Here is a 10706-nt window from a genome sequence, read left to right on the forward strand (position 1 = left end):
TTTTTTCTTTTTTGTCTAATGAAAAATAAAAGATTCAATGTGTCGATAACTCAAAGATAGATACCCCGTAGCGGGGTAATGCCGTCAGTGCACCTCACGCGGTGCAATGTAGGCATTGGTTAATAAGGTTCTTTGCAGCGTCCCTTCGGCCCCTAACTGCAACCTCTTTCATTCCATTTACTCAAGGCCAATACAGTACAGGTCAGTTGGAGAGAAACGGCCGAGACAAATTTCTTGGGTCACATCTCCAGAAAGACCCTAGGTGTGGCTGTCTGGGTTCAGAGTTGTGGTTGTCGGCCACGGGTCACTTAAAAGGGTCAGGTGGGAATGTTGTGTCGGCGTGGGGTGAATTGTGGCCCACTCTGGAAGGTGAGTCACCGATAATCTCTTCTCCGTCTGACCTCTACTGTATTGGCCTTGCATTTACTGTACCTTCACTCATATTCGCTTCCTTCCGTCTGACTTTCCACCCTCTCTAACAATTATTTCATAGTGCTTCAACTGCGAAAGCCCCCTTCAAACTTTCTAAACTCTGTTTCCCTTTCAACGATGAATGACCCCATAGGTCCCAGTACTTGGCCTTCGGCCTGAACTCCATATTGCATTCCATTCGAATCAAGAGTAGATGCGAGTGCACACATATCTACGTCCCATGAAAAAATCCCACAAACCTTTTGTGCTTAGACTGACTCTACTGAAGGTTGTTATGTAAAGTTATCACTGCGTGAAAGCACGACCCTCAAGATAGGAAGAGATGAATAAAGCTGGCACAGGACTGAAGAAGTCTCAACTCTTTAACAGAGTGTTATCGTAAATATTCATACAGCGACAGGGTCAGGAAGGAACATTCTTGTGAACCCAGTTCCATTCAAGCTCTGACTCAGATTCCATACTGAATATTAGGTCTGTCGTGCAGAGGATATTTTATGTAGATATTCATCCTGTACCTTTGGCTTATTGACAAAAGCTGTTTATGAAAGTAAGGTGGGTCAAGTGCCTCCATGTCAAGTGCACTGAAAAGGATATCAACTGGTTTCTGAAGGTCATTAATGTTGTTCCTTGTGAAGGCGTCCTTCCTTCCTTCCTTCCTTCCTTTCTGCCATTCTTGGCCTGATCAGCCAGAAGTCTTTAGTGAGACCTCAGTTACTCACAGACTCCCACTATGTCGTTGTTATGACAGCATCTCATTATTATTATTATTATTATTATTATTATTATTATTATTATTATTATTATTATTATTATTATTATTATTATTATTATTATCATTATTCAGAAGATGAATTAGAACCCTATTCATATGGAAAAAGAAGCCCACCACAGGGGCCACTGACTTGGAATTCAAGTTTCCCAAGAGTATTTCGGTGTTCATTCGAAGGGAAATGCAGACAGAGGAGACCAGTTATTAGAAAAAGATCAATTAACAAATAAACAAATAAATGAAAAAGTAAGTAAATTATTAGAATCCCATCTACCTGCTCTCCCTCAGTATATATCCACCATATTGGCTGAAGGGTAAATGAACAACATTATTACCTTCAGTCTCACTCCCTTTGTTACTCAGCGATCGAAGATAAATTGAGTAAGTATTCCTCCTCCTCCTCCTCCTCCTCCTCCTTCTCCTCCACCTTTGTGATGGTGAGATTGAACCGAGTGAATCCAAAGTCTTTGCTGTGATTTGAAGTTGTTCTGGTGGCTGGTATTTTTATTAAGGAATCTTTATTCTGTGGCAGTTTAAAATGACAGCACTGTGAATGTTCGTACCATTTCAGTCGGTCCGCACTTTTTTTTTGTCTACACTTTTTTCTGCCCGTACTTTTTCTGTCTGCACTTTTTTCTGTCCGCCCTCAGGTCTTAAAAACTACCATGGCTAGAGGGCTGCAAATTGGTATGTTGATCAATCACCCTCCAGTCATGAAACATAGCAAACTGCAGCCCTCTAGCCTCCTCGGTAGTTTTCATTTTATGCAAGAAAGTTAGCCATAATCGTGCTTCTGGCAACGATATAGGATAGGCCACCACCTAGCTGTGGTTAAAGTTTCATGGGCCGCGGCGCATACAGCATTAAACCGAGACCACCGAAGATACTCGTAGATACGATGCCATTCCCTTCTTCCTCGTCTCTTCAGGAAAGTCTCCTTGGTTGGGGGGGCGGGTACTGCCGTCACTGCACCTCATTCGGTGCACTGTAGGCATTACATAAGGTTCTTTGCAGCGTCTCTTCCACTGCCCCTAGCTGCAACCCCTTCATTCCTTTTACTGTACCTTCTTTCATACTCTTTCTTCCATCTTACTTTCTATCCTCTCCCAACAATTGTTTCACAGTGCTGCTTCTTCAACTGCTTTGAGATTTTCCTCCTCCTCCTGTTACTTAACCTTTCAGCCTTTTTGCTGCCATTTTCTGTTTCAGCGCTGAATGGCCTCATAGATCCTAGCGCTTGGCCGCTGGCTTAAATTGTATGGTCTCTCTCATCCCCTGTTTCTTTACCGTCTACATTTTCTTAGGACTGAAACTCGACTCTCTTTTATTTATTTATTTTTTTGTCCGACTAAAGCATCGTATCCTTCGCAGACCCTTTTACTCACTGGAACTCGCTGCAGTAACATTCTCTCTTCCTGTCTGACTGACTGACTGACTGACTGACTGACAGCCTCCCGATTATTCTGTCTTATTTTCTCTTACTCCTCTGCCTGTCTGTCTGTCTGTCTGTCTGTGTGTTACGGGCTGCTCAGGTGAAAGAGCCCGGCGACAGATGAGAACAGACTCATTTATCCCTATTGCAATTTGCTTGGCTTTTTGGGGGGGGGTTGGGGGTGAGAGGTTGTTTGAGAGGAATATGGCTGAAACCTCCCACCCCACCCCTTCCAACCCTCGCCTAAATCAAATGGTTTTACTATTGTATCAATTCTGGTTCAAATGTCGCACACAGGAGCTGCAAGGAGACCTGAAGGTACACTGAGCAACTAAAAGTAGCTCTTTCTACCACCTGATTGCGTGCACACACACACACACACACACACACACACACACACACTCTCTCACTCACGCGGCAATCAGGTGGTGGAAAAAGCTACTTTTAGTTGCTCAGTGTACCTTCAGGTCTCCTTGCAGCTCCTGTGTGCGACATTTGAACCAGAATTGATACAATAGTAAAACCATTTGATTTAGGCGAGGGTTGGAAAGGGGTGGGGTGGGAGGTTTCAGCCATATTCCTCTCAAACAACCTCCCACCCCCAACCCCCCCAAAAAAGCCAAGCAAATTGCAGCAGGGATAAATGAGTCTGTTCCCGTCTGTCGCCGGGCTCTTTCACCTGAGCAGCCCGTAACACACACAGACAGTCAGACAGACAGGCAGCTGCAAAGAGAGAGAGAGAGAGAGAGAGAGAGAGAGAGAGAGAGAGAGAGAGAGAGAGAGGTGTTAAATGCTCACTATCTGTTTATTTCAAGTAATTACGTAAAAAACACGAAAGCCAAAATAAAGCGTAAAGCCGAGGGGTTTTTGCCTAAATTGAAAAAGTAGATACTGAACATTTAACAGCTCGCCCTCTCTCTCTCTCTCTCTCTCTCTCTCTCTCTCTCTCTCTCTCTCTCTCTCTCTGCGCCTAAAATGCATTACTACCGACGATGACCTTACTTATAAACCCCTTCAACAGCAGCAGTGAGTCGTGGGTGAGAAAATGAGAAGTTTGGTGAAGGAAACTAATAAATATCTTAGGTGCAGTTGCCAGACCAGAGGGAATCAGAAAGTATCGAAGGTGCAGTTGCCAGACCAGAGGGAATCAGAAAGTATCGAAGGTGCAGTTGCCAGACCAGAGGGAATCAGAAAGTATCGAAGGTGCAGTTGTCAGACCAGAGGGAATCAGAAAGTATCGAAGGTGCAGTTGCCAGACCAGAGGGAATCAGAAAGTATCGAAGGTGCAGTTGCCAGACCAGAGGGAATCAGAAAGTATCGAAGGTGCAGTTGCCAGACCAGAGGGAATCAGAAAGTATCGACCAGAGGGAATCAGAAAGTATCGAAGGTGCAGTTGCCAGACCAGAGGGAATCAGAAAGTATCGAAGGTGCAGTTGCCAGACCAGAGGGAATCAGAAAGTATCGAAGGTGCAGTTGCCAGACCAGAGGGAATCAGAAAGTATCGAAGGTGCAGTTGTCAGACCAGAGGAATCAGAAAGTATCGAAGGTGCAGTTGTCAGACCAGAGGGAATCAGAAAGTATCGAAGGTGCAGTTGCCAGACCAGAGGGAATCAGAAAATATCGAAGGTGCAGTTGCCAGACCAGAGGGAATCAGAAAATATCGAAGGTGCAGTTGCCAGACCAGAGGGAATCAGAAGATATAGAAGGTGCAGTTGCCAGACCAGAGGGAATTGGAAAGCATCTAGGGTGCAGTTGCCAGACCAGAGGGAATTGGAAAGCATCTAGGGTGCAGTTGCCAGACCAGAGGGAATTGGAAAGCATCTAGGGTGCAGTTGCCAGACCAGAGGGAATCAGAAAGTATCGAAGGTGCAGTTGCCAGACCAGAGGGAGTCAGAAAGTATCGAAGGTGCAGTTGCCAGATCAGAGGAATCAGAAGTTGCTGCAGTTGCAGTTGACCAGAGGAATCAGAAAGTATCGAAGGTGCAGTTGCCAGACCAGGGAATCAGAAAGTATCGAAGGTGCAGTTGCCAGACCAGAGGGAATCAGAAAGTATCGAAGGTGCAGTTGCCAGACCAGAGGGAATCAGAAAGTATATCGAAGGTGCAGTTGCAAGACCAGAGGGAATTAGAAAGTATCGAAGGTGCAGTTGCAAGACCAGAGGGAATTAGAAAGTATCGAAGGTGCAGTTGCAAGACCAGAGGGAATTAGAAAGTATCGAAGGTGCAGTTGCAAGACCAGAGGGAATTAGAAAGTATCGAAGGTGCAGTTGCAGTTTGCCAGACCAGGGAATTAGAAAATATCCAGACCAGAGGAATCAGAAAATATCGAAGGTGCAGTTGCCAGACCAGAGGAATCAGAAAGTATCGAAAATATCAAGGTGCAGTTGCCAGACCAGAGGAATCAGAAAATATCGAAGGTGCAGTTGCCAGAAATCAGAAAGTATCGAAGGTGCAGTTGTCAGACCAGAGGGGAATTAGAAAATATCAGGTGCAGGTGCAGTTGCCAGACCAGAGGGAATCAGAAAGCATCTAAGGTGCAGTTGCCAGACCAGAGGGAATTAGAAAGTATCGAAGGTGCAGTTGCCAGACCAGAGGGAATCAGAAAGTATCGAAGGTGCAGTTGCCAGACCAGAGGGAATCAGAAAGTATCCAGAGAGAATTAGAAAATATCGAAATGCAGTTGCCAGACCAGAGGGAATCAGAAAGTATCGAAGGTGCAGTTGCCAGACCAGAGGGAATTAGAAAATATCCAGAGGGAATCAGAAAGTATCGAAGGTGCAGTTGCCAGACCAGAGGGAATCAGAAAGTATCGAAGGTGCAGCCAGACCAGAGGGAATTAGAAAATATCTAAGGTGCAGTGCCAGACCAGAGGGAATCAGAAAGTATCGAAGGTGCAGTTGCCAGACCAGAGGGAATCAGAAAGTATCGAAGAATTAGAAAATGCAGTTGCCAGACCAGAGGGAATCAGAAAGTATCGAAGGTGCAGTTGCCAGACCAGAGGGAATCAGAAAATTAGTATCGAAGGTGCAGTTGCCAGACCAGAGGAATCAGAAAGTATCGAAGGTGCAGTTGTCAGACCAGAGGGAAAATCAGAAAGTTGCCAGACCAGAGGAATTAGAAAATAAAGAAGGTGCAGTTGCCAGACCAGAGGGAATCAGAAAATATCGAAGGTGCAGTTGCCAGACCAGAGGGAATCAGAAAGTATCGAAGGTGCAGTTGTCAGACCAGAGGGAATCAGAAAGTATCGAAGGTGCAGTTGCCAGACCAGAGGGAATCAGAAAGTATCGAAGATGCAGTTGCCAGACCAGAGGGAATCAGAAAGTATCGAAGATGCAGTTGCCAGACCAGAGGGAATCAGAAAGTATCGAAGGTGCAGTTGCCAGACCAGAGGGAATTAGAAAATATCGAAGGTGCAGTTGCCAGACCAGAGGGAATCAGAAAGTATCGAAGATGCAGTTGCCAGACCAGAGGAATCAGAAAATATCGAAGATGCAGTTGCCAGACCAGAGGGAATCAGAAAGTATCGAAGATGCAGTTGCCAGACCAGAGGGAAAATCAGAAGACCAGTATATCGAAGATGCAGTTGCCAGACCAGAGGGAATCAGAAAGTATCGAAGATGCAGTGCAGTTGCCAGACCAGAGGGAATCAGAAAGTATCGAAGATGCAGTTGCCAGACCAGAGGGAATCAGAAAGTATCGAAGATGCAGTTGCCAGACCAGAGGGAATCAGAAAGTGCAGTTGCCAGACCAGAGGAATGAAAATATCGAAGTGCAGTTGCCAGACCAGAGGGAATCAGAAAGTATCGAAGATGCAGTTGCCAGACCAGAGGGAATCAGAAAGTATCGAAGATGCAGTTGCCAGACCAGAGGGAATCAGAAAGTATCGAAGATGCAGTTGCCAGACCAGAGGGAATCAGAAAGTATCGAAGATGCAGTTGCCAGACCAGAGGGAATCAGAAAGTATCGAAGATGCAGTTGCCAGACCAGAGGGAATCAGAAAATATCGAAGGTGCAGTTGCCAGACCAGAGGAATCAGAAAGTATCGAAGATGCAGTTGTCAGACCAGAGGAATTAGAAAATATCGAAGTATATCGAAGGTGCAGTTGCCAGACCAGAGGGAATCAGAAAGTATCGAAGGTGCAGTTGCCAGACCAGAGGGAAAATCAGAAGTATCGAAGGTGCAGTTGTCAGACCAGAGGGAATCAGAAAGTATCAAGAGCAGTTGCCAGACCAGAGGGAATCAGAAAGTATCGAAGGTGCAGTTGCCAGACCAGAGGGAATCAGAAAGTATCGAGACCAGAGGGAATCAGAAAATATCGAAGGTGCAGTTGCCAGACCAGAGGGAATATCAGAAAGGGGAATTAGAAAATATCGAAGGTGCAGTTGCCAGACCAGAGGGAATTGTATCAGACCAGACCAGAGGGAATCAGAAAGTATCGAAGGTGCAGTTGCCAGACCAGAGGGAATCAGAAAGTATCGAAGGTGCAGTTGCCAGACCAGAGGAATCAGAAAGTATCGAAGGTGCAGTTGCCAGACCAGAGGGAATCAGAAAATATCGAAGATGCAGTTGCCAGACCAGAGGGAATCAGAAAGAGGAATCAGAAAATATCGAGCAGTTGCCAGACCAGAGGGAATAGAAAATATCGAAGGTGCAGTTGCCAGACCAGAGGGAATCAGAAAATATCAAGAGTTGCCAGACCAGAGGGAATCAGAAAGTATCGAAGGTGCAGTTGCCAGACCAGAGGGAATCAGAAAGTATCGAAGGTGCAGTTGCCAGACCAGAGGAATTAGAAAATATCAGAGGAATCAGAAAGTATCGAAGGTGCAGTTGCCAGACCAGAGGAATGAAAGTATCAGCAGTTGCCAGACCAGAGGGAATCAGAAAGTATCGAAGATGCAGTTGCCAGACCAGAGGGAATCAGAAAGTATCGAAGAAAATGCAGTTGCCAGACCAGAGGGAATCAGAAAGTATCGAAGATGCAGTTGCCAGACCAGAGGGAATCAGAAAGTATCGAAGATGCAGTTGCCAGACCAGAGGGAATCAGAAAGTATCGAAGATCGAAGATGCAGTTGGAATTAGAAAGTATCAAGACCAGAGGGAATCAGAAAGTATCGAAGATGCAGTTGTCAGACCAGAGGGAATCAGAATCGAAGTATCGAAGATGCAGTTGTCAGACCAGAGGGAATCAGAAAGTATCGAAGATGCAGTTGTCAGACCAGAGGGAATCAGAAAGTATCGAAGATGCAGTTGCAGAGACCAGAGGGAATCAGAAAAGTATCGAAGATGCAGTTGCCAGACCAGAGGAAAATATCGAATCAGAAAGTATCGAAGATGCAGTTGTCAGACCAGAGGGAATCAGAAAGTATCGAAGGTGCAGTTGTCAGACCAGTCAGAAAGTATCAGATCGCAGAGGACCAGAGGGAATCAGAAAGTATCGAAGATGCAGTTGTCAGACCAGAGGGAATCAGAAAGTATCGAAGGTGCAGTTGCCAGACCAGAGGGAATCAGAAAGTATCGAAGATGCAGTTGTCAGACCAGAGGGAATCAGAAAGTATCGAAGATGCAGTTGCCAGACCAGAGGGAATCAGAAAGTATCGAAGATGCAGTTGCCAGACCAGAGGGAATCAGAAAATTGTCAGACCAGAGACCAGGGGAATCAGAAAGTATCGAAGATGCAGTTGCCAGACCAGAGGAATCAGAAAGTATCGAAGATGCAGTTGCCAGACCAGAGGGAATCAATGCCAGACCAGAAATCAGAAAATATCGAAGGTGCAGTTGCCAGACCAGAGGGAATCAGAAAATATCGAAGATGCAGTTGCCAGACCAGAGGGAATCAGAAAGTATCGAAGATGCAGTTGCCAGACCAGAGGGAATCAGAAAGTATCGAAGATGCAGTTGCCAGACCAGAGGGAATCCAGAGAAAGTATCGAAGATGCAGTTGCCAGACCAGAGGGAATCAGAAAGTATCGAAGGTGCAGTTGCCAGACCAGAGGGAATCACCAGAGGGATTAGAAGTATCGAAGATGCAGTTGCCAGACCAGAGGGAATCAGAAAATGTCAGTTGCCAGACCAGGGAATCAGAAAGTATCGAAGATGCAGTTGCCAGACCAGAGGGAATCAGAAAGTATCGAAGATGCAGTTGCCAGACCAGACCAGAGGGTTGCCAATCAGAAAGTATCGAAGATGCAGTTGCCAGACCAGAGGGAATTAGAAAGAATCAGAAATTAGTATCGAAGGTGCAGTTGCCAGACCAGAGGGAATCAGAAAGTATCGAAGGTGCAGTTGCCAGACCAGAGGGAATCAGAAAGTAGTTGTCAGACCAGAGGAATCAGAAAGTATCGAAGATGCAGTTGCCAGACCAGAGGGAATTCCAGAGGGAATCAGAAAGTATCGTATGCAGTTGCCAGACCAGAGGAATCAGAAAATATCGAATGCAGTTGCCAGACCAGTTGCCAGACCAGAGGGAATCAGAAAGTATCGAAGGTGCAGTTGCCAGACCAGAGGGAATCAGAAAGTATCGAAGATGCAGTTGCCAGACCAGAGGGAATCAGAAAGTATCGAAGGTGCAGTTGCCAGACCAGAGGGAATCAGAAAGTATCGAAGATGCAGTTGCCAGACCAGAGGGAATCAGAAAGTATCGAAGATGCAGTTGCCAGACCAGAGGGAATCAGAAAGTATCGAAGGTGCAGTTGCCAGACCAGAGGGAATCAGAAAGTATCGAAGGTGCAGTTGCCAGACCAGAGGGAATCAGAAAGTATCGAAGGTGCAGTTGCCAGACCAGAGGGAATCAGAAAGTATCGAAGGTGCAGTTGCCAGACCAGAGGGAATCAGAAAGTATCGAAGGTGCAGTTGCCAGACCAGAGGGAATCAGAAAGTATCGAAGGTGCAGTTGCCAGACCAGAGGAATCAGAAAGTATCGAAGGTGCAGTTGCCAGACCAGAGGGAATCAGAAAATATCGAAGGTGCAGTTGCCAGACCAGAGGAATTAGAAAATATCAGTGCAGTTGCCAGACCAGAGGGAATCAGAAAATAAAGTATTGCCAGACCAGAAGGTGCAGTGCAGTTGCCAGACCAGAGGGAATCAGAAAGTATCGAAGGTGCAGTTGCCAGACCAGAGGGAATCAGAAAGTATCGAAGGTGCAGTTGCCAGACCAGAGGGAATCAGAAAGTATCGAAGGTGCAGTTGCCAGACCAGAGGGAATCAGAAAGTATCGAAGGTGCAGTTGCCAGACCAGAATTAGAAATATCGAATCAGAAAGTATCGAAAATATCGAAGGTGCAGTTGCCAGACCAGAGGGAATCAGAAAGTATCGAAGGTGCAGTTGTCAGACCAGAGGGAATCAGAAAGTATCGAAGGTGCAGTTGTCAGACCAGAGGGAATCAGAAAGTATCGAAGGTGCAGTTGTCAGACCAGAGGGAATCAGAAAGTATCGAAGATGCAGTTGCCAGACCAGGGGAATCAGAAAGTATCGAAGGTGCAGTTGTCAGACCAGAGGGAATCAGAAAGTATCGAAGATGCAGTTGTCAGACCAGAGGGAATCAGAAAGTATCGAAGGTGCAGTTGTCAGACCAGAGGGAATCAGAAAGTATCGAAGGTGCAGTTGTCAGAAGAGGGAATGCAGCAGTTGTCAGACCAGAGGGAATCAGAAAGTATCGAAGGTGCAGTTGTCAGACCAGAGGGAATCAGAAAGTATCGAAGGTGCAGTTGTCAGACTAGAGGGAATCAGAAAGTATCGAAGGTGCAGTTGCCAGACCAGAGGGAAGGGATAAGATCTTGTGCAGGTTGGCAGGAATGAAGGGCTTGGTCCTTGTCTCTCCTGCCATCGCCTTTTCATGTCCGTCCAGTGAGTATGGCCTATTCGAACGTCAGATTATTATTATTAAAATAGTTTAACCAGACCACTGAGCTGACTAATCAGCTCTCATAGGGCTGGCCCGAAGGATTAGGATGAAATACCAGGTCTAAACCACAGGCCTAGAACTGGGACCAAACAGGTCATTCGCATGATGATGAATAAATGACAATGAAATTTAAAGAAAAAACTGAACAGCTAGCATGCTTTACTCTGGAAA

The 10706-nt window shown here is 45.9% G+C and overlaps 1 protein-coding gene across 1 annotated transcript; it reads left to right on the forward strand.

The window, feature by feature from the left end:
* The first annotated feature begins 7696 nt into the window (after nt 1–7696).
* On the forward strand, nt 7697–8944 carry LOC136852784 (uncharacterized). The gene has a single exon (XM_067127683.1). It carries the CDS (start codon nt 7697–7699, stop codon nt 8942–8944), a length of 1248 nt encoding a protein of 415 aa, XP_066983784.1.
* The last annotated feature ends 1762 nt before the right edge of the window (nt 8945–10706 follow it).

Source organism: Macrobrachium rosenbergii, chromosome 26, assembly GCF_040412425.1.
Source record: "Macrobrachium rosenbergii isolate ZJJX-2024 chromosome 26, ASM4041242v1, whole genome shotgun sequence".
NCBI lineage: Eukaryota > Metazoa > Arthropoda > Malacostraca > Decapoda > Palaemonidae > Macrobrachium > Macrobrachium rosenbergii.

What these genes read in the sequence shown, in the direction of transcription:
- LOC136852784 (XM_067127683.1), top strand. Translation starts at nt 7,697, where the DNA reads ATGCAGTTGGAATTAGAAAGTATCAAGACCAGAGGGAATCAGAAAGTA.